General features: G+C 56.0%; 1 protein-coding gene across 6 annotated transcripts in view; it reads right to left on the bottom strand.

Moving 5' to 3' along the window:
* The window catches only part of HSPG2 (heparan sulfate proteoglycan 2), a 102,354-nt gene that overhangs the window by 52,366 nt on the left and 26,383 nt on the right, over positions 1–23,605 (bottom strand). For 4 of the 6 annotated variants that reach the window (XM_089899486.1, XM_089899476.1, XM_089899468.1 and 1 more), the window contains exons 2-14: positions 14,086–14,221; positions 12,830–12,874; positions 6,977–7,086; positions 6,817–6,875; positions 6,352–6,512; positions 5,154–5,204; positions 4,600–4,728; positions 4,149–4,403; positions 3,952–4,071; positions 1,822–1,953; positions 1,526–1,670; positions 1,280–1,431; positions 1,038–1,184 (exon numbers count right to left, since the gene is read on the bottom strand). In XM_089899486.1, coding sequence (XP_089755612.1) covers positions 1,038–1,184; positions 1,280–1,431; positions 1,526–1,670; positions 1,822–1,953; positions 3,952–4,071; positions 4,149–4,403; positions 4,600–4,728; positions 5,154–5,204; positions 6,352–6,512; positions 6,817–6,875; positions 6,977–7,086; positions 12,830–12,874; positions 14,086–14,221 — 1,642 coding nt within the window. The remainder of the gene's footprint in view (positions 1–1,037; positions 1,185–1,279; positions 1,432–1,525; positions 1,671–1,821; positions 1,954–3,951; positions 4,072–4,148; positions 4,404–4,599; positions 4,729–5,153; positions 5,205–6,351; positions 6,513–6,816; positions 6,876–6,976; positions 7,087–12,829; positions 12,875–14,085; positions 14,222–23,605) is intronic. The other 2 variants (XM_089899472.1, XM_089899474.1) reach the window with 1 other exon arrangement.

Genomic DNA, 23,605 nt, shown 5'->3' with positions numbered 1-23,605 from the left:
TCCACCACCCTCCAGATGTGTGATCTGAGCAAAGGCCTCAGTTTCTCTATCTGTAAAATGGGGGTAATAGTGGCTTGCCTCACAGGGTTATTAGGAAGCTAAAATGAACAAACTGATATAAAACGCTTAAAACAGAATGTGGCACAAAGGAGGTTAGCTGTTACTGTTGCTGTTATTATGACGGGTCATCTAGTCCAGCCCTCTCCTACACACACACACACACACACACACACACACACACACACGGGAATTCTCTCTACAGCACCCTCCCAGATCTCGAGGGAAGTACCAACCATCCAAGAGATGGCACTTCCGTGATAATGGCAATGTTCCTGAACCCAGGTCCGTTTGATGCCTGGGCCCACGCCATTCTGCCTCTCAGAGCCAGAGAGAACTGAGTCCAACTGCCTGCCTTTATGTTTGGGAAAACAGGCCCAAAGAAGCCAAGAGTCTCAAAGTCACACAGGCAGTAACTAGTGCATCTGGAGGTCAGCCCCGGGCTAAGAAGATGCCAAAGCCTTGGCTCTTAATGCTCTGGGGTCACTGGTGCCTCTGCATTCTGCAGGGTGAGGATGACGAGGACAGTGAGGATGACATCAGGAAGACTTACTGGGCACCTACCAGGGACCAAGCACTATTCTCAGTGGCTTATGCATATTAATCCATTAAGTCCTTATAACAACCTGGGTAGTTAGTATTTTATCCCCATTTTGTAGATGAGAAAACTGAGACACAAGATAGTAACTTGGCTAAGGGCACACAGGCAGTAAGGGTCAGGGTCAGGATTTGAACACGGACTCCGGCTCCAGAGCCCATCCTCATCGTCACCTAACGCAGGCGAATATCAACTGTGGGTTTGGCTTTTCCTAAAAAAGTTTGTTTTCCCCTGAAATGCTCTTCTTACAGGGCTCAGCATTTCTTCAGCAATGCCGTGTACCTCCCTGAACTGGCCCCACGTGTCCAGGGCATGCTGCTCTCCCATGTCTGCCCTCTGAGCCCGCTGGAGCCTGCCGCTTGCCTCCCATCCACCAACGCACCCTTGAAGTCACTGGGCCGGTCAAAGCGCAGCCGGATCTGGTCTCGGAAGCGGCTGCTGCTCTGGCACACGGTGGTGATGCCAAAGCAGAAGCAGGGCAGGCAGGAGGTGCTGTGCTCCAGGTAGAAGTGCCCGTCGGGGCAGGGTCCTGTGGGGCGGCAAGGGAGCAGGCTACGGCCGGTCCCAGGCAGGCAGCCCCGGCTCCAGCCCCACGCCCGGTGCCCACCTGCCCATGGGCCGTACCTCGCTGGGGGATGAGCTCCAGGACACCGTCAGGGATGCCGAACACCATGCCTCGGGTGTTCATGGCCTCACATGTGTAGGCGCCCTGGTCTGCCTCCTTCACATCACGAATGGTCAGCGTGCCACGGCCTCCCTCACTCGTCATTGTCACCCTGGTGAGCACCGAGACAGAGGTGGGGGTCAGGCCTGGACCACTGGCCGCACCTCCGCCACATCCCCAGCTCCTGCCGGGGCCCAGAGCTGTACCTGGGATGAGAGGGGATGTGGCCCCAGTTGAGTCTCCAGTTGATGATGGGGGTGGGGACGCCAATGGCCACACAGGTGAGGGTCACTGTCTGGCCCCGGGAAGCCTGGACCGACTCTTGGGGAGGGGTCACCACCTGGGGAGGCACTGGGAGATGGGAGCAGAAGTGAGGGGTGGGAGGGGCAAAGGGAGGGGGAGCAGGGTGGGGGTGGGGCAATGGCTCAGAGGAGCCAGGCCGGAGAAGAGACGGTGGGAAGGGGCCCAGGGCCCAGAGCTCGCCGCCCAGCTCCCTGCTCACTGCAGCCAAACTCGTCGCTGCGGTCGGGACAGTCACTCTCCTCGTCACAGTGGAAGCTGGCCGGGATGCACGTGCTTGTGGAGACACAGCGGAACTGCGTGGGCCCGCATACGTCCTCGGGGTGCTTGGCGGCTGGGGACAGAGCCAGGTGGTGTGGGCAGTGGGCACTGCCCTCAGGGAGGACCCCCCATTACCTACCCATGCCCAACAGCCCACCCTGCCCACCTCCCCCAGGTGTCCCCAGGATCACTGTCTCATCTCGCCCACATGACAACACAGCTGCCCTGACCAGGCCCAGACCCAGGCTCTGCGGCCACGACGCCGTCCACAGCATCATGGCCACCGGTCAGCAACGAGGGGCACTCTACCTGCGTCCCCAAGACAGTTACACCTGGCACGCCACAGTCACGCAGCTCCTCCCACAGCCAGCCACCAGAGAAGCACGAGACCACTGGTCAAAGGCACGGCCCCGGGGGCCAGGATCTCTGGACGCCGGGAACACCTGGGCAGTTCTGGCTACTGGAAGGGTCTTGCGAGGGCCTGCCGCAGCCTGGACCTCGCTGCTCTGTACCCCTCTAAGTAGCCTGACCTGAGGCAGCCATTTAAGGACTGGCCAGAGGCCTGGAGCTGGCCTGGCCCCAGGGCTGGGCCCCAGCTAGACATCTCTAGTAGATGGTAACTGACATTCTATTTCCGGAAGACTGAGCTTGATACAGACACGCAGGCAGGGACAGAAAGGGCAGAGTGGTGCAGGAGCAGAGGCCACCCGTCCACAGAGAAGGCACAGAGAGGAGACCGGGAGGCAGCCACCTACTCCCACTCCCTTGGGGGCTTCTGTCCCAACACCCCACGAGCCCCTGAAGTCATCTGGCTTTCATGCTCTCTGTTCTGCGCTCTGTCAACAAGGACTTGGTCTTCCTTAGACTGTTCCCCCGCAGAGGCCTCTGAGAAGGGCTTTTCAACTAAAACCCTCAATTACTTCTCTGTCCCAAAGGGCCATGTTGTCAGGCAAGTTCAGAGCCGCAGAAGGGCATCATAAAACTCTGCCAGTCTGCAGCACGATGCTGCTTCTCTCCAGGGTTTGCTGCAGAGCAGGGAAGGTGAGGGGAGGCGAGGAGGAGAAGCCGGACCAGCGGACACTAGGAATGTCAACATGCACTCAAACATGTGACCCAGGATCACAGAGCAATGGTTAGAAGATTATCCTCAATCTTGGACTAATAAGCCCCAGGGTTCACCTCATAGGACAGAAACCACAAGATGCTACCTGATATGGTCTCTGAGTCTCCAATCTCACCCATTTGACTGTCATAATGTTTATAACATTGACTAGATGGATGGACGAGCAATGGATAGATGGCTGAACAGATGAAGAGGAGGAAGGAAAGATGTTGGCTACATGAATGGCTGGCTGCCTGGAGAGCTGGCAAGATGGATAATGCACGGATGGATGATAGATGGACGGATGAACACATGGGTGGCAGGAAGGATGTTGGACAAATGGATGGATGGATAGACAACAGATTGATGGATGATAGAATGGATGATGAAAAGGACAGAAGGAAGGATGCTGGATACGTAGATAGGTAGACAGGCTGATGAAGAACTTTGCAGATAAATAATGGATGGATGGATAGTTGGATGAGTGGGTGGGTGGATAAATGGATGCAAGAGAGGAAAGATGCTGGACAGACGGACGGACAGATAGTGGATAGTTGAATGGTCACATAGATGAAAAGCTGGGCAGATGGAGGAACAAATAACTCAGAACCAGCTCTAGATGAAAAAACTCTAGACCCTTAAGAAGAAGGCTTTGACTCACACATACACCAAGGACCCCTTCATCAAGGGACGCTCGTGTATCAAGCCTACTCGTCTGACCCCCACACAAGCATATATGAAAAAGAGAAGATGAATGGTAACAAAATAAATAAAGAGACATTAACCACGGGTAGTCTACTGCTTGCTACAAAGGCCAGCTCAGAGTCAAAGAGAGATAAACCTTAAAATTTGTCCCCAGGGCCTCTACCACTCAGCCAGGGACAGCACACAAACCTGCCCTCGAAGGGTTGGGGCTCAGGGAGCTAGGCCAATGGGCCGGAGACGCCGGAAGGACGCTGGGACACTCACGGCAGTCGGCTTCATCGGTGCGGTCCTCACAGTCAAAGTCGCCATCACAGCGCCACAGCTTGAGGGCACAGTGCCCGTTTCCACAGGGGAACTCGTTGGGTTCACAGGGTGGGGTGGGGCCTGGGGGGACCAGGCAAGGTTCAGTGGCCGTTTCCCCACCCCCTGCATCCCCACCCACGCCCCTGCCCGGCCCTCACCGCAGTCCAGCTCGTCACTGCCGTCCCTGCAGTCCTCCTGCCCATCACACACGTAGTCTTTGGGGATGCAGTGCCCACTGCGGCATGTGGCCTCGTGGGGCCCACAAGACACGGGCCTGCCTGGACTGGGGAATACAACCTGGGGAGCAGGGGTGGCTGGGAGCTGCCGTGGGATGGCTGTCTCCGGCTGGGACGGTACAGGTGGTGTCTCCGCCAGAGGTGGTGGCTGCGAGCTGAGCTTGGGGACCGGCTCCTCTGTGGACAGAGTCCGCTTAGCGTTGGCATGAAGGGGTGGCTCCTCACCCCTCGCCCCCTGCCACTCCCCAGGCCCTGACCCTGTTATCACCCCTCCTGTGTCCCTGCCCACCTCCCGCAGACCCCTTTGCCTGCAGCAAACCCTCGCAGCCCCGGACTGACTTGGAGGCCACCGTGTCCCCAGACAGCCCCTCACCACAATCGAGTTCATCAGACATGTCCCTGCAGTCAGGCCTCCGGTCACAGCGATACTCCAGGGCCACACACTCATTGTAGCGGTGGCAGGCAAACTCCGCCTCGGTGCAGACCCTTGGGAACTGGGGCACTGCGGGGGTGTGGGACAGTCAGAGAGGCAGGCAGGAGGTTGGCAGAAAATGTCACGGGTGGCACAGGCACTGCAGAGCTGGGAGGGGGCTTTGGGGCTCCGTGTCGGGCCACGTGGTTTCTGGCAGACTCAGCGAGGGCACAGAGCACGTGGTGAACACATCCACAGCACATGTGGGACGTGGGCTATGTGGCAGTGGCCTCACCCATCCCTTACACAAACCCCACACAGCTAACACACCACACCATGCAATGACCACAGCACGCACGTGCGGGCCACAACCAGGCCTAGAGAGGATGCAGAGGAAGGGGAGGAGGGGCGGCCTGTGGGCTGTGCCCAGCCATCTTGCCCTCATCCTTCCTTCCCCTCCATCCATTAGCTTCTCTAGTTACCCGGCTCAGCCTGGGTCTGGCTTACACTCTCACCTGGTGTCACTGCGGCCACCACAGCGGCCAGGGGGGGCGGGGGTGTCTGTGCTGGAAAGGAAGGTGTGATCAGCAGCCGTCCCACCTGGGACCTGGGGACTATGGGCTGCAGGGCTGAACCAGGCCCATCCTACCATCCCTAGCCAGGAGGACTCATTGGAAAGTGGGGATAAGAGGACTGGAGCCTCAGCAATCTTCAGACCTGGGCCTGGGGATGCCAAAGAACAAACTTGACCTTTGGGCACATTGATTGAGGTTTTACGTGCAGAACAAATGATTTCACCCTTTTTTTTCTGATTGGGTGACACTATGGTAGGGATGAAGTTTGTTCAGTTCTGGGTTCCACTTAGTCCGGGATGGTGACATTTCCCAGAGAGAGGACTGAGATGGAGACTGGGATGGGATGGGAACTGTAGCTTGTGAGGAATGAACTGGGACTGCTTGGCCTAGAGAAGAAAACACTCAGGGAGTTGAAACAGGAGACAGAGGGTGCAGTGAAAAGAAAGCTGGGCCTGTATAAAATGGATAACTAATAAGAACCTGCTGTATAAAAGAAATAAAATAAAATAAAATAAAAAAAGAAAGCTGGGCCGACTGAGGGTACGAAGTCCAGGCCTGCGCATCTAACAGCTGTGTGGCTTGGGGCCAGTTTCCTGTTCTTTCTGAGCTGCGTTTCTCAGCTCGTCTCATCACAGGTTCTGGCAAGACCAGCAGAGACACAGGGTTTGGTTTACATTCTGGCTTTTGCACTATCTGTGCATGTGGATTTGGATAAATCATTTTTCCTCGCTGGGCCTCAGTGCCCTCGTCGCTAAAACAGGAGAAATAATACCTGTTTCATAGGAATTCTTACGAAGACTGAACCGTCAGTGAAGAATTGTTGGTTATTATTAAACACAAAAGTGTTTTTGGACCTGAAAGCACTGTATGAAGAAAGGAATTATTACCTATTGTCAACATAGAGAGGTTAATAGAGAGTGGAGACTGGGTGTACTGAGTACATGTTAGAGGAAACACATGTTGCTCAACCCAAGCCAAGACTGCATAAAGATGGGGCAGACTCATAAGGTAGTGAGCTCCCTGTCCTTAGTGGTGTGCAAGGCCAAGCTAGGAGAGCCCATGGTAGTGACACTGAAAGGGGGCCCACATGAGTCTGAGAAATTGGAGGAGGTGACCCTCAGTTCCAGGGCGGGCTCACCTGTGCCCAGGCGTCGGAACTGGAATCCCTGGGGAGAGGTGATGTAGGAGGCGATGGAGCCACTGGAGATGACGGTGTGGAGCACCTCCTGAATCTGAGCCCCATCTGCATTCCCTTCGGAGCCCACATCCAGCTCCACAAAGACCCAGCCGTCCAGCTCCCTAGGGACGGGTGTCGGGGGCAGGGCAGCAGGGTGAGGAAGACGCCTGGGGTCTCAGCTCCTCCCTTGGGCCCCTGCCTGGCGCTCAGACCTGATCTCTTGACTCTCCCCCTGCTTCTGGTTAGCCTGTACCCCATGCAAGGCAACTTAAAGTCCAAATTGTACCCCTACCGATTCCCGAATTTCTACCAACAGAGGTTCAGCCCATTAGGCCTCTCTTGCCTCCCCTCCTGGCGCCCGGCCCCTCCCCATCCTTGTCAGTCCCTCACCAGCCCCCACCCCCCACCCCAGGGGACCCTGCTCACTTGATGAACACCACACTGACAACCTGGTCTCCAGGAATCTTCAAGTACTCTGACTCCAGCTGGAGAGGGACACAGCACCATCAGCCTCCAGATCCCTTCACCCCACCTTCAGTCCTGCCCTGCCATACTCGGGGAGCTCCCCAAAGCCCCTTCACCTCACCGTGTCTACCACAGCCTCGGACACCTCTCGGAACTCCTCGGAGCCTGCATCCTCCAGCTGAGGGCTGTAGTCGATGGAGCGAGTGAAATTTACCAGGGCTCGGAAATAAACTGCAGAAAGGAGTTGAGGGGGGGTCACTATGAGGGGCCCAGCCTGGCAGGTAGTGGCCTCAGGCAGCCAGGCCAGTGGGTGGAAACAGGGGGGATGGTCCCCAGAGGCCTCTCGCTGAGGCTGACACCTGTGTGCCCACGGCTGTGCCCAGCACTACCTGTAGGAGCACGTGCTGCAGTGACCCTGGCAGGCCGCCCAGGGATCAAAGCCGAGGTCCCACCCTTGAGTGAATGGCTTCAACTAACAGGGAAAATGGCCCGATCCAGATACCAAGTGATAGTGCAGAAGAGGAGACCTCCACTGGCTCAGAGGAAGGCTGGGTAAGAAGGGGTGGCTTCCAGAGGAGGAGGACCTGGCACAGAATTTTTTTCTTTGGCCGCGCCGCACCGCTTGTGGGCTCTTAGTTCCCCGACCAGGGATCAAACTCGGGCCCCCCGCGGTGAAAGCACTGAGTCCTAACCACTGTATCGCCAGGGAAGTCCCCCCCTTTTTTTTGGCACAGAAATTACTCGAGAGTGACCATGACATGCTTCCCCACCCCCCCATTCATGCCAGTCATCACCCTCAGGGCTCAGCTCAGTCATCACCTCCTCCAAGAATGCTGCCTGAGCTGCCCTCCTTTCCCAACCCTGGCTGGGTAGAGGCCTCTTCTCTGGGGGTCCCCCAGCCCCTTGGCTTCTCCCATCAGAGCACCTGCTACCCCACGTGGCACAGATGCTGCCAGAGCATCGTCATAAAGATCGTGGGTTCTGAGGTCAGCCACACATCAGGCATGGACCTTACCTCTCTGAACTTCTGTTTCCCTTTTGGTCAAATGTGCATATTAATTACATTTACCACACTGGGTTGCTGTGGGGAATAAACGATATCATGCTTACAAGGCCATCTCCCTGTGCACGAAGATGCAGCGCCTGGCATAGAGCAAGTGCTAGGGAATCAGGAGCTGCTGTCATCTTTCTCTCTACTGCTAGACTATAAACTTGATGGGGGGAAACCTTGGATCTCATTCACCCTGTACCCCAGTGCTTGCATAGAGCCTGGTACAGAGTAGGTGCCTAATAAGTGATTGCTGAATAAATTCATAGCAGATTGGGGTGAGCATACACTTACAACTATTGTTTATTAAGCACCTACTATATACACTTTATGCACATTAAATCTCATAATGTTCAGAGTTCATTTATAGAAGTTATAAATATGAGTTGCAAATGAATCATATATATGTACACACACACACACGCACACACAGTGCTTAGATCAGAGCCTGACACATAGTAGGGGCAATATAATATGAGCTATTACTATATGAGAAGCAGTATAGCTTGGTGGTTAAAAGCTCAGCCTCTGGAGCAAAATTTCCACTTACAATTAAAATAACTTAAAATTGCCCTGTGACCTTAAGCAAGTTACTTAATCTCCCTGTGCCTCAGTTTCCTCATCTATAAAACAGGGACGATAGTAGTGCCCACCCCAGAGGGCTGTTGGGAGGATGAAATAAGATAATGAATGTAAAATGCTTATGGCAGTACCTGGCTCACACTAGGGGCTGCATGCGTTAGCTGTATTATCTCTGGTCTTTTCTTTTTTTTTTTTCGGTACGCGGGCCTCTCACTGTTGTGGCCTCTCCCGTTGCGGAGCACAGGCTCCGGACGCGCAGGCTCAGCGGCCATGGCTCACGGGCCCGGCCACTCCGCAGCATGTGGGATCTTCCCGGACCGGGGAACGAACCCGTGTCCCCTGCATCGGCAGGCGGACTCTCAACCATTGCGCCACCTGGGAAGCCCCTATCTCTGGTCTTTAAGACAAACTGAAGGAATGGATTTGGTTTTATTTCTTCCCATATGAGAGAGGCATTCATTGCTTTATCGAATCTATACTGAAGGTCTTTCATATGCTTGGCAGTGTTCTAGGGGCAAGGGATATAGCAGTGAACTTCATAAAGATCACTTTCTAGGGGGAGGAGAAAGGAAATAGAACAAATGGGCATGGAATATATGGACTATGAGGGAAAAAAAACAAGGGCTGGGGGAGCGGGCGTGCTGGCGTGGGGGTAGCTCGCTACTTCCCCAGGGCAGCCAGGAAGGCCTCTCCGCAAAGGGGATGCTTGAAGGCAGAGAGTAAGGTACTGGGAGGCCCCTGAGAGAAGCGCACTCCAGGCAAAGGGGACAGCAGCTGTGCCTGAGGCAGAAGTGGGCTCTGAGAAGTGACAGACGAGCAGCGTGTGGGCAGCAGAGCAGGGAGTGGCACTGGCTGGGCCTGTCCTCTTTCCCCTTTACTCTGTCCGGCAGGTCCACAGGTGCACACGCCCTCTGCGCCTGGACCCTCCCCCTCCGAGGCTCACGGAGCAAGTCCTGGGCACATCAGGATGGCAGCCTAGCAAGCAGCCGGAGGGAACTCCTGCACCAAGAGAAGGTGCTTGTGAGGGCAGCTCTGCCTGCGCTGAATCACGGGGACCATGCCGGGCGGGCGAGGCCCCGTGGGCTGGAGCATGAGGGCCGCGAGCTTGGCCACAGAGGCCTCTTGTGAGCTGGCACAGAGGCCCATTGAAAGTCCCCCACCCTGGCCCCTGGCCTCAGCCCTGCGGCCCGGCTCGGGCGAGGAGGCCAGGCCTCTGCCCGGGAATGTGCCCGCTGCTGGGGGAGGGGGCTGAGGCTCCACAAAGCCCCTTTCTACTAGGGCCTGGGAAGGGCACGGACCCTCCAACCTGACCCCACCCCCTGCCTTCTCCCAGATCAGGGGCAGGTCAGGATGAGCACACCCCCTTTTCCACCCTGAGCGGCCTCCCTGTGGCAGGTATCCGAGGGCTGGGGCAGAAGGTGAGTTTCAGGAACCAGCCCCCAGAGCTCAGGGTGCTGATGGGAATGATGCGGACTGGGGTGGGAGTGCTCTCTGGGCGCCTGCCTGGCTGACCAGCTCCACGCTGGCCCTCATCTGACCCCATCTGGACAGCTCAGTTGGAGCCAATGGCTGGAGGGACGGGAGGCCCAGAGCTGCCCAGCACCCGGAGTGGGGTGGGGAACGCACACCTGACCACCCCCAGCCCCGGAGCCAATTACCCCACCTACGCTCGATACCCAGTCCCTGCTCAACAGAACTCGTCCCCCACACACCTGGGCCCCCGAACCCCAGCCCAGTCCCTCTGGGTCCCCAGGATCAGCGAGGCCCGAGGCCCTAGCCTTTTCCCCGAGGGGTTGCTGCACCCATCCTGCCTACACCAGGGGTCCGGCCCACTGTGCTTAGATTGTGTGCCCAGCTGGGGCCTGGCTGCCTCCTGGGCAGGGGCAGGGGAGAAGGTGAGGCCAGCTGGGTGGGGACAGAGGCAGGCCTGGCCCCAGACCCTGCAGAGAGGTGCCTCTGACCCTCAAGTGTGACCAAGTGCAGGCCAGGGAGGAAAAGAAGACAAAGGAGTGAGAGGAAGAGCTGGGAGAGAGGAGGGGGAGGGAGAGAGGGAAAGGCGACTCCTCATCGGGCTCCAAGACCATCACACCAGCCATGGGAGGGTGGCCCAGGGGTGGCCCAGGGCCTGCAGAGAGGGAGGTGAGGAGGGGCAGAGACAGCAGGGAGGTGGCGAGACCAAAGGGAGAGACAGAGGGGGGAAATGACAGAGAGACACAGAGACTGATGGAGACAGAAAACAGAAAGAGATGAAGCAGACAGAGATGGAGACAGAGATTCAGAGAGATAGATATAGGCAGAGACACAGAGAGAAAGTGGTGGGGAGAATGAGAGAGAGAAAAGACGAGACAAAGGCAGACTGAAAAGAGGGGAAGACAGAGGGACATGGAAGCAGAGATGCAAGTCCAAGAGGTGGAGGGAGAAAGGCAGCGTGAGACAGAGACACACAGAGTAGGAAAGAGATGGCCCAAGGCAGGGGAGGGAGGGAACAGGGGAGACATGTAGACAGTTTGTCAGCAGGATAGACAAAGAGACAGTCAGAAGGTGGAAAGATTGGGCGAGGGGAGGTGGGCAGGGTTCCCAAGGTGGGGAGGCAGAGCCAGGAGCTGTCCAGGAGGGGTCCTGGCCTGGGGGTGGCAGTCAGGGCTGGGACAGAGCCAAGGGGAGCCGCAACCCTGCCCGAGGGAAGGGGTGAGGGAGGAGCCATCTCAGACATTCCAGGGTCGGGGGTTGGGTCAGTCAAGGGGTGGCCAGGCACGGCCCCATCATGGTCAGGACGGCCCTTGCTCACCAGAGTTAGGAGGGACCTGCCCTTGGGCAAGGCTGAAGCAGGCACCCTGACCCTGGGAATCAGGGAGACTTATCTGATGCCCCCTGGGCTGAGATTCAGCCCAGCTGCCTGGACCTGCCCCAGGGGCAGCGGGCTGGTGCCAGCGTTTGGGTCTGGAGGGCCTAAGGCCCCACATATTCCCACAGATCAGCCCCACCTACAAGACCTACAAGGAAAGGCTCCTGCCCTGCCCTTGGGCCCTCCCCAGCTGCTGCCCCCCATCCCCATCCTTCCCCCACCTCTGGCTTCTCTTGCCCTCATAGCTGCTTCTCATGGGAGGAGGTGGGCTAGTAAGGACCACTCAAAGCAGGTGGAGCTGCTGTGAGCAGCCCCCTGGGAGGGGGCTCTAGATATTTCTGAAGGGACAGGGTGGACTGGCCCAGGGCCTCAGCAGGCAGACTTGGCTTGGCAAGAGGCAGCTCCCAGAGACACATCAGCATAGGCCATTCTGGGGTGTGCATTGTGTGCATGGGGCCCACCTGACACCCACACACAGGCCCCACCCAGCTCCCAAGCATCTGTAGCCCTGCAGAGACCTACACATGGAAAAGCTTCAGGCAGTGCCTGCGTCCCAGGTGCTGGGAGGTCACAGTCAGGACTGTGCCACCCAGGGGTCAACCCTCCTGTCCATACTGGCCCGGTTAGGATGCCACCCTCTGGCATTGGGATGCTTCTGATACTCCAGCCGTAGGGAGGCAACCCCGTCCCTGGAGGGATCCAGGCCAGAGACGCCCCAGGCCTGCTGGGGTGGGCAGTACAGGGATGCAGTGGGGCCGCCCAGTGGTGACTCTGAGCTGAGCTCCATCCTTGGCCCTGATCACGTTGTGCCCAGGCACTGGCTCCCAGAGAAGGCAGCAGGAACCGCATGGCTTTGTCCCGACTAGTTCCTTCTCTCGCCAGAATCCCAGGGTGGGAGGAAACAGAGACTCTGAAGCCCCGGTCCCAGCGCTGGGCCAACTCCTGCTCTGGCTGTGCACTTGGAGTGCTGGCAGAGTGGGTAGCTGATGGAGGCCTGATTCCTTTCCCTCCAGGAAGCCCAACCCTCTTTCCCCAACCCAGGAACTTCGGCTTCCCAGCAGGTGACCCGACCTAAGGCAGGTTCCCTCCCAGGTCCAGCTCTTGGCTTACCCGAATGCCTGTGCCACAGAGTCCCCTCTGTCTGCCCACCCCTGCCTGGGGTCCCCCACTCTGCAGCATTCACCCCCAAGGAGGGCTCTGGGGAAGGACTCCACAGCTGAGCCGCCCAGGGAGGTGAGAATCTGGCTTTGAATGCTGAGTGGCTGACTTTCAGTCCCTATCAGAACCGGGCATTTCCCAGCACAGGCAGGCACAGAACCTGTCCATACCCAACCTTGCAGGGACTGGCCAACCAAGGCACCCAACTGTCACTCAGCGGGGATGAGACCATCCCCATGGCAGGCACAAAGAGCCCTCAAGGCCCTCAGTCCAGGAGATGCCTACTCTGGGGCTTCCCCGGGGGCAGGATGGGGGCCTGTGCGATGCCCCCAGATACTTACCCATCTGGAAGTCCCCGCTGCCCAGGTCCCCGCTGCCCACACCATCTACAAGTAAAAGAGAGACTCTTTGTTGAGCACCTACTGGGTGTCAGGCACTGTTCTGGGCACCTGGCACACGGTGGGGAAGGTCATGAAAACACAGCTGTTGCCTCCTCTCCACACCTAGGGAGGGCCGGCCTGTAAAAGCCAGCTCGGAAGCCTCCATCAGAGAGGGTGTGGACCAGGACGGATGGGGTGGGTGGCGCCAGGTCAGACTGGCCTCTAGGTGAGAATGGGAGGAAGTGGAGTAGGGGGCCGTAATCATCCTCTACTGTGCACTGCCCACCACCCTCCCCTTAGGTCCTGCTCAATCTGGGCTGTAAGGAGAAGCAGCCACCAGTCCCGGGTCACACAGTTTTAAGTGGAGGATCCTGCGGTCACTGGGACCAGGGCTCAGGATGCACGCAGCTTTTAGCCCACCTCTTTTTTTTCTGAACTAAAAAAAAATTGAAGTATAGTTGCTGTACAACATTATACAGGTTACAGGCATACAATATAGCGATTCTCAATTTTTTTTGGTTTGTTTTTGGCTGTGCCGCGTGGCTTGTGGGATCTTAGTTCCCTGACCAGGGATCGAACCCAGGCCCCCGGCAGTGAAAGCACCAAGTCCTAATCACTGGACTGCCAGGGAATTCCCGTGATTCACGATTTTTGAAGGTTATACTCCACTTATAGTTATTATAAAATATTGGCTATGTTCCTCATGATGTACAACATATCCTTGTAGCTTATTTTATACCTAATAGTTTGTACCTTTTACTCCTCTACCGCTATATTGCCCTTCTCCCCTCCCCTGTACCCACTGGTAACCCACTAGTTTGTTCTCTACATCTGTGAGTCTGCTTCTTTTGTGTTATATTCATTAGTTTGTTGTATTTTTTCGATTCCACATATAAGTGATATCATACGGTATTTTGTCTTTCTCTGTCTGACTTATTTCACTTAGCATAATGCCCTCCAAGTCCATCCATGTTGCTGCAAATGGCAACATTTCATTCTTCTTTAGGGCTGAGTAGTATCTCATTGTATATGTATATACCACATCTTTATCCAGTCATCTGCTGCTGGACACTTAGGTTGCTTCCATATCTTTCTTAGTCCATCTCCTGAGCTGCCACCTTGGGCAAGCATCCTGGAGCCTCTTTAAGGACCGGTGGGAAGAACCCCAATTTCGTCCTTACCCCTTCCACTCCCAGCCACCAGAACCCTCTGCTCACCTCCGGAGACCTCATCAGCCAGGAAGTCCTCATCGTCAGAAAGGTCTGAATAGCTCCAGACAGCACGGCCCGCCGGGACTGTCTCTGCATCCTCGGGCAGGGACAAGCCATCATATGCCCTCAGCCCGCAGGTTACCTGTGGGACACCACACGAGCAATTGTGTCAAACTCTCCAACTCCTGCCAAGCCCAGGACCCCTCTTCTCACTTCAAGGGGGGGGGGGCCAGAGTCCCACCCCAAGGCCCTCCGGCAGTTAAATCAGACACGGTTTGGCAAAGACGGTCAGGCTGGGGCTGTACCATTGTTTTTGACTCAGTTTCCCCAAATCTCATTAGCCCCTGCATGAATCCTCAAATAAACTTATAAGTTTGTTTTGGGCCACACTGCACGTCTTGTGGGATCTTAGTTCTCCGACCAGGGATTGAACCCGTGCCCCCTGCAGTGGAAGCGCGGAGTCCTAACCACTGGACCGCCAGGGAAGTCCCGACAACAAACTTAAAATCACTTTGGTAAGTGACGACTCTTCTTCCTTTGGAGAAGGCAAGTGATATCCAGGACATGAGTTAGTGGACAGGGACACACAGGCAGGTAAAGGGTGACCGGGGCCAGCAAAGATGGGGGATGTGGGCAGGTGACAGGGTGGCCAGGGGCAGCATGGATGGGGGACAGAAGCAGAAGTGGAGGGGAGGTCAACTGAAGCTGTTGCCGCCGACAGCAGCCCCCTGCCCGCCCCCCCGCCCCAGCGGTCTTGGCCACCTCTTTCTGCCTTGGTCTGGCCTCCAAATCTCCAGGCCACAGGGAACACATTCCAGCCACGTTGGAGATCAGCTCTGGCACTTGTGGGCACACTGACAGGATCATCTGCGCACCCAGAAGCGGGGGTGGAGCCCAGCTGCTGGGCTGAACGGGGGCAGGTCAGGCGTGGTGTCAACTCATGTGACCTCGGGCTGCAGCTGAGCCCAGCACAAGCTCCGCCTCGGGCTCCCGTTCCACAGAGGGGCGGCTCGGACCCCGCACCTTGCAGGCCGGCGCAGAAGGGCCCCCGCAGCCATGACCCCTGCCTTTCTTGGGTATGGGTGCGGACAGCGAAGGCCTCTTTCCACTTAGACAAGATTGAGGTGTTTCCAAAGGAGTTTTACAAAATAACTTAGAGGAAAACAAACCCAGCAGAGCCCAAGGGAACCCCAGAGCCCCCAAGCACAAGAGTGCATGGATTCACACACCCAGCCCCAGATGGCCTGGCGTGAGTGTCTCAGGCCTGCCCTGGCCTCAGCCCTATCTGGGGAGCCCAGCCTGACTAGAAGGAAATAGTCTCACTTGTGAAAACCAAACCCGGCCCTCACTGGCTAGAAAAGGTGGTGGCAGCAGCAGGGAGGGCCAAAGAGAAGAAGAAAAACAGAGAAACAGCCAATCCTTCTCCCCCCCTGCTTCCCCAGCGTCACACAGCCCATGTCTTGGAGCCTCTGGCCTTTTCTCAGCTGGTGCCTCTTTTGGAATGCCCTTCCTCCTTTTGTTTACCTGGCTAACTCCAGTTCATCCTCCGAAACTCACCTAAACATCACCTCCTCTAACTACTCAGTAACAAAATGGAACAAATTCCATATAGGCCTGGAAACATGGAGGAATCTCAAACGCATTACGCTGAGTGAAAGAAGCCAGACACGGAAGACTCCATAGCATACGATTTCACTTCTATGAAACCCACGGGGGAAAAGTCTAATCTATAATGACAGAAAGATCTGTAGTTGCCTGGGACCAGGGGTTGGGTGCGGCTGTCCGGGAAGGGTCACAGGAAACCTTTTGGAGTAACGGTCCCCTGGTTATATACAGCTCATTCTCATTATTGAATTGTACACTTAAAGTGGGTATGTTTTATTGTATGTAATTTACACCTCAATAAATATGACTCAAAAGAAAATCTCCTCTGGGAGGCTTTGTCATGACTCCTTGGCCTTTCCACCCACCTCTGCCCCTAGGCTGGGTTCTGGGCCCTCCAGGGCTCACACTGTAATGACCTGTACCTCCACTGGAATGACAGCACCTTGAAGGCATGGCCTGTGATCAGCTCATCTCTACCTTCTCAGCACTCCATGTTCAATAAATGCTTGAATAAACGAATGGACAAAAGTGTCATCACCTATTAATTCTAGCTGCTTCCTGAACATGACTTGTTCTGAAGGTACCACCCACCCCCAAGCAGTCTATATGCATCTCCCTCCCAGGCTGGGAGCTCCCTGGGGGGAGGGGCTGGGTGCCAATTGGTCATCTTTGTGTTTGCAGTGCTACCAAGCCTTGCGTAATGTCTGCACTGCCCGTGTCTTATCCCCTAAAGCCCTTCCCCGCACAATCCACGGGCACATCCCTCCTCCTGTTCCTTTTTTTTTTTTTTAATATATATATTTTTGAATTCACATGTATTTTATTTCATTATTTTTTGGCCACACCGCGTGGCATGTGGAATCTTAGTTCCTCGACCAGGAATTGAACCCGCGTCCCCTGCATTGGAATCGCAGAGTCTCAACTACTGGACCACCAGGGAAGTCCCTCCTGTTCCTTCTTTCCCCTCCCTCTCCCTCTGGACAAGTGCCCATTCCAGCCCTGGGTGGCCAGTAGACCTCTGGGCCATGCCCATGAGGTCTGCATCCAGGAATAAGCCTTAGAACCTCAAGGAGCTGGTGAGAAATAGATTCCTGGGCTCCTTCTCAGAGCCGCTGAGTCAGACTCTCCCCACCCCAGCTGGGAGGGTTAAAGTCGTGCATGCTCAGGGGATTCTGACACTCACGGGTTACGAACCACAAGACTAGCCCCCTACCAGGGTTTCTCCTTCCTCCCCTGGGTAGGGGTAGAGGGCAGTGTTCCCACTGGGTTGGGGGCGGGGGAGTGAGGCTAGGGCTGGTGCAGGGGCACTGACACTGGGCAGAGGAGGTTAGAGGGGCAGGACCCTCCCCACTTGGGGAGGGCTCTCTTTGTGTCATTGCCACCCCCTCTCCCTCCCCATGGAAGCAAGGCTGTGGAGGGCATGCATGGTGCACAGAGATTCCTGGCACCCCCTAGACACCAGACTGCTGTCTGGAAAGGAAAATCCTGGTGGTAAGCAAGGTCTAGAGCTTCTCCCAGGGAGGGAGAGGCCACCGGGGCTTGGGAATGGACAGGAAATAGCAAAGATTCAACTTGGAAAAAATGCTAGGAACACACATCTGTAGTGAGAGGAGAGAATCCAGAGCATGGCGGGTCCTGGACCGAAGCCCCTCCACCCCAGGGACCCCAGGAAATGGTCTCTGTGCATGCCAGCCTGCCCTTGCTCGCAGTCCCTACCCCAGGACCTGAGGCTTTGGGGTCAGATAAGGGCCTGCAGCAAGGCACGAGCCAGCAAGAGCAGAGACTTCACTTGTGGAAAGCTGAAGATCAAAAGGTTTTAACAGCTGTATTTTACATCTAGGAAGGGAGATGAAGCCAGGCTGGAAAGAAGCTTCCAGAAAGAGCACAAAAGAGCTTAGGACTTTTGCTTAGCACAAAAAAGTCTTAGGACTTGACCATAGAAGGGAATTTGGATTCAGAGCTGGAAAGTCCAGGGTCTACTTGGACTAACATTTATTGAGCACTTACTATGCAGCAGGTGCTCCTTTAAGGATTTTGTAGGCGTTAACCCAGGTCAGGTGTTAGGTAACCCCACTGTAAAGATGGGGAAATGGAGCAGAGTCAGGAACCTGCTTGAAGATCTAGCACAGGGTAGAGCTGGGATTTGAACCCTGGTGGTCTGGCTCCAACAGCTAAGTCCTTACCACCGTGCCACACCACCTCTGTAACAAAGGCTGTGGAAGAGACGAACCAACTGAGGTCACTGAGAGTCACTCCCACATAGCCTCTCAACTGCAATTCCCAGTTTACAGAGCATTTCCTCAGCCTCAGTGTCATCTGACCCTGACAATGACCCCCTGAGACGGATGAGCTGGTGCGGATGGCCCCCACTGGCTGGCAGAGTCAGGACTGTCCCAGGACCTCTGAGCTCCCTACCCCAAGCCCCTGCTCCCCAGGAAAGGACATGGGGCTGGAGCTGGGCCTCTGGGCTGGCCATGAGGCCCAAGCAGTGGGCAGAGCCAGGAGGCCCAGGGCTGACCAGTCTCCATCCCCAACCGGACCAGCTCCCAGGATGGCTCATGGGATGCCTGAGCTGGCAGCGTCCTGGACCCATACAGTGGGTGCTTAAGGTCCCAAGGAGGGCCGTCAGTGGCTCCAAGGTCAAAGGCAGAAATAGAACCCAGGTTTCCTGCGCTGCAGCCTGTCTCCGGCTGTGAGGGAGCCCTGCTTCCTTCCAGAGGAACCCAGTGCTTCAGGCAGGCGTTGGAGCCGGATGGCGGGGCCAGACAGGAAGGGTCCAGAGGGCAGGCCTGGGTCAGAGAGGAAGGAGTCAAACAGAGAAGGGGATTTTCCAGACCCTGCGGGTTCCTGGTGAAGGAAAGGAGGGGGCAGCTGACTCACACAGGCCAAGGACTGTTCTAGACTGCTAGGAACAATTGCGTGCGGTGGAGGTGTGGGCAGAGTGCCCCCACACACACAATGGCCAGGCGCTCCCTGAACACAGGCAGGGTGAGGCAGTGGGGGGACCAGACAGGCAGGATATCAAACAGACGGGGGACTTCTGGGAGGCACCCACTCTCAGAGGCTGGGTTGGATCCAGGCCCTCCAGTGAGGATGAGGTCGCACATGGAGCTCCAGGTCCAAGTCCTGCAAAGGCCCCTTGGGGACCAGGGACATCGGCCGCGCCTTCCTCTCCTGGACTGGGTGAGGATGCAGAAGGAGCCAAGGATGTCTGGGAAGAGTGTGGGGGTGAAAGGTCAAGCCATGAGCGAGGGGTATAGAAGGCAGAGGTTTTGGGGTACAGGGGTAGGTACAGATACAGATAGTGGATATGGGGTGTGGGGTTTTCAAAAGGAGTTTTTAGGGGCTTCCCTGGTGGCACAGTGGTTGAGAGCCCGCCTGCCGATGCAGGGGACACGGGTTCGTGCTCTGGTCCGGGAAGATCCCACATGCCGCGGAGTGGCTGGGCCCGTGAGGCACGGCCGCTGAGCCTGCACGTCCGGAGCCTGTGCTCCGCAACGGGAGAGGCCACAACAGTGAGAGGCCTGCGTACCGCAAAAAAAAAAAAAAAAAAAAGGTAAAAAGGAGTTTTTAAGTGAGGATTGTGGGTCTTGTGGAGGTTACGTGTATAGACAAGAGTTTCCGGCGCTGCTAAAATCAAAACTGTAGGAAGAGACACAGCGGCAAGTGAAGAGACGACCATAAAAATGGTCACTGTCCGTGGAGGGCTTTCCCCGTGCCAGGCCCTGTCCTCAACATACTCAACTAATCCTCACAGCAACCCGGGAGGGCTGGCACTACAGGGCCACTATCCCTCATCTGCAATAAGGGAAATCCAAGGAGCTCCGAAAACCAAGAGTGGTTTTTTTTGTTTTGTTTTTAGTAAGTTTATAGCAAGCTCATTTGGTGTCAAGTCCTGACCTAAACTGACATGAAGCTATTAATAGCTTATCCACTCCGCTTAGGGTAAACAGTCATACATTTTGCTGCAGCAATATTAATGTGTTTGATTATGGGGTGTCGCCCCAGGCTCTACCGAGGATGTCACATCACAGCTGGCATATGCTCTATGTCACCTTTCTCAAGTCTGGAAACTTCTGAATTCCAAAACATGGCTGACTCCAACGGTCTCAATTAAGGGATTGTGAACTTATAACTGTTATTTCCATTTTGCAGGCTCAGAGAGGGTCATCTGTGTAAATGGGAGTAAGCATGTACCTTGTATACAGTTAGTGCTCCATAAGCATTAGAATTAGTACCGTGCAGGGGGCACAGGGTAGAGGTGAAGGGCTGAGAGGTGATGAAGTGATGCACGGAGGCTTGGGATTTGGGCTCAGGCCTAGGGTCACCTTCAGGTCTGGGATGAAGGGAGGGGTCTAGCTCTGCTGCCCAGGCCCTGGGCTGGCTGGCTGGGTGGGGCCCTGGCTGGGGGTGAAGCTTGGTTTCAAGGCTCAAATTGTCTGCCTGCTCTGAGGTTGATGCTGGGAGGACTGGGGGACTTCGGGCTTCTCCAGAGACACTCTTCCCATGTCTTGGGCAGCCAGCCCATGCCCTCCCCCCACCTCCCCACGGTCCCGGCCTGGGGCCGAGCCCTCCACCACCCCACAGCTGGGCAGGAAGGCCTGAGTACCGCAGTCCCCAGGGTGGCTGCAGCTGCCTGGAGTGAGCTCACTCCATCAAAATCCAGAGACAGCGTGCGGGTGGGGGACAAACGAGCCGCTGCCTGCCCACCTGCCTTCTGCCAGCACAGACTCTGCCCCCTCCCCCACCCAAGGCGGAGGGACCAGCAAAAGCGTGACCCGAGGCCCCCGAAATCTCCAGGGAGGGACCCAAACTCAGACAAGTTCCTCCTCCCACTCTGCTGTGACGCAGGCTCCCAGATAACTCCACAAGTGCTCCCCACACTCTGCTACAACCCAGGCCCCAGATACGGGGTCAAGGTGCCATGCCCCACCCCCAGGCTGCTGGGTACCTTGTCCACGGGCAGCAGACGGCAAAGGGGAAGGAATCTGTCAGAGCAGCACTTTGTTGTGCAAACTGCCAGGGGCGGGAGGACCCAACACAAAGGCCAAAAGGCCTTTAATCCCCTGGCAGGCTGAGAGGGGCGCCGGGCCGGAAAGGAGGCGGCCGCAGCCTCCTCTGGCATGCCTGCACTGCCCGTGCCACTCGGGAGCCCTGCCAGCTTCCCACACTTGGGCTCCCAAGGCGGCAGGATCTTTGCCAGCCAGGTGGCCAGGAAGGACACAGATCCCCCAAATAAGGAGAATGGCCGAGGCTCATCAAGTGCTCACCACGTGCAGACGCTGAGATAAGGTCTGTACAAGGCTTATGTCACGCAAACCCGCAACCTCACAAGGCAGATACTGGTGGCTCCCCCACTTTTCAGATAAGGAAAGAGGCTCAGAGAAGGCAAGTCACCTGCCCAAGTACACACAGCTAAGGCAACAGAAATCCAGTTTGAAAGTGGGGCCCCTGTGCTAGCTCAGAGGCACAGCTGCCAGCAGGCCCCTCCTTCTGACCCCTGCCCTCTGTACCATGGCCTGGAACTTGGAAAGGCAGCATTCCAGCCAGCGTCCCGAGGGAGTGCTGAGGCCCAGTCAGGGTCTTCCGCCCTGGCCAAGGGAGTGGGAAGCTGGGGCCTGGGGCTTCTCATCCCAGCTCTGCCCCAAACTCACCATGTGACCCTGGACAAGCCCCTTGACACCCTTCCCTTTTAGCAAACTGCAGCCATCTCAGTCAATGTGAGCCAAAGCACCAGGAGGACAGGACAGTTATTTTTATGTTTTGATCATTGCTGCATCTTCAGAACAGACAATACATAGTAGGTGCTCAATTAATATCTGCTGATTGAGGGACTTCCCTGGTGGTCCAGTGGGTAAGACTCCATGCTCCCAATGCAGGGGGCCCAGGTTCGATCCCTGGTTGGAGAACTAGATCCCGCATGCATGCTGCAACTAAGAAGTCCGCATGCTGCAACTAAAGGATCCCCCGTGTGGCCACTAAAACCCGGAGCGACCAAAGTAAATAAATAAATAAACAAATATTTTTAAAAAATCTGTTGATTAGGTGGCACGGTGAAAGAATGAATGAATGAACAAACGAACTTGCCCAACAACCCTGAGGTAGGAATTAGCCCATTTGACAAAAGAAAGCAAAGTTCAGAAACAGAAAGGACGGACTTGCCCAAGATCACACAGCTAGCATATACCAGAATTATCTCTGGGCTTCATTTCCCCATTGGTAAAATCGAGGCCATAACACCTCATCCCAAGAGAAGCAGGGGACTGAGTCACACACTCCCTGAAATCCATCCTAGGACACCTTGCCCTTGGATTACAATCCTGCCAGGTCTCAGTTCTCTTGGTGATAAAAATGGTCTTTGGCCACACTTCCCAAAGCAAAGAACCCTGCTTTGTTTGCTTCCTTCCTGGGGCTGCTGAGAGAGACAAGTAGAATGAAGGGTGACCTGCTTTGGGAAGTGTGGCCAAAGACCCTGAATTTGTCTGGCCCTTTCGCAAGTAGACCTGACCCGGGCTCTGCCTTGAAGGCCCTTCTAATGTAGCTGGGGCGGGCGCCCGAATGGGTCTGCTACAGCCATGGCCAAGCAAGAGCAATTTATCCCTGCGTCTCAGAGAGATGCGACCGGTGGGGCAGAGAGGGTGCACAGCCCCGAACCTAGGCCACCTCGGCCTCTTTCTAGCTGGGTAGGCTCAGCTTGCTCATCTGTTAAAAAAGGGTCGTCAATCAGACCTGCCCCACAAGGTTCCACTCCAGTCACTCTGACCTCTACTTTTTGGGCATCTAATAGGTGTTGGCCCTGAGGATAAAAGGGTCGTCAATCAGACCTGCCCCATAAGGTTCCACTCCAGTCACTCTGACCTCTACTTTTTGGGCATCTAATAGGTGTTGGCCCTGAGGATAAAAGGGTCGTCAATCAGACCTGCCCCACAAGGTTCCACTCCAGTCACTCTGACCTCTACTTTTTGGGCATCTAATAGGTGTTGGCCCTGAGGATAAAAGGGTCGTCAATCAGACCTGCCCCACAAGGTTCCACTCCAGTCACTCTGACCTCTACTTTTTGGGCATCTAATAGGTGTTGGCCCTGAGGATAAAAGGGTCGTCAATCAGACCTGCCCCGCAAGGTTCCACTCCAGTCACTCTGACCTCTACTTTTTGGGCATCTAATAGGTGTTGGCCCTGAGGATAAAATGCGGAAGTAGATGGTCACGGAGCTCCGTGTGCCTAGTGGAGACAGACCACGAAACCAAGTGATGAAAACACAGTGTGCAGAGAACTCTGCAGAGGAAGGACAGAGGCTGGGAGAGCCCAGAGGAGGGTCCGCCCCACTTAGCGAGGCTGGGCGGAGGTTGGGGAGGGTTTCCCAGAGGAAATGACAATTCAGCTGGGTTTGAAGACGATTTTGCCTAAGCAGGATGGAGAAGGGAGACAGAGTATGCACCAGGCAGAAGGAAGGTGGGCTGAGGGACGGGAAGAAGTTTGGTGCAGTGGGACATGGTGTGCCAGGTGGCAGAGGATCAAAGGAAACCAGCCCTGAATGGGCTTTTCCACTAAAGAGCAGTGCCCCTTTTCGTGCTGTTGTCATGGTGCTGGTCACAGAGCCCAATGCTCCCAGTGCCCCCGGAGTCTCCACACTCTCTTCCTGCTCTTACACCCCAAGTATGGGTCTCCCCTGGTGCTGAGTGTGCTGCCTGCCGCGTACAGGGAGGAAGCAGGAAGCTACTGGGAAATGTCTCTGCCCCACCCATGCGCCAGGTGGGGCCACTGTGGTGGGAGTGGCCGAGTGGCAGCTTCCGGGCTGGGCCGCCCAGCGAGAAGGTCCCCAGGGGTTGGACGTTATCCACCAAGTACTGTTGGTGCCAACAGCGCCTGTGGTGTTCACGTGCCTGCCTCCTGCCCACAGCCCGGTTCGGTCCTCAGATTC

The sequence above is a fragment of the Delphinapterus leucas genome, chromosome 1, assembly GCF_059928025.1.
Source record: "Delphinapterus leucas isolate spDelLeu-1000000601 "Yukka" chromosome 1, BTC_Dleu_Yukka2, whole genome shotgun sequence".
NCBI lineage: Eukaryota > Metazoa > Chordata > Mammalia > Artiodactyla > Monodontidae > Delphinapterus > Delphinapterus leucas.
The sequence above is the reverse complement of the archived record's forward strand: the minus strand, read 5'-3'. Positions and strand labels throughout refer to the sequence as shown.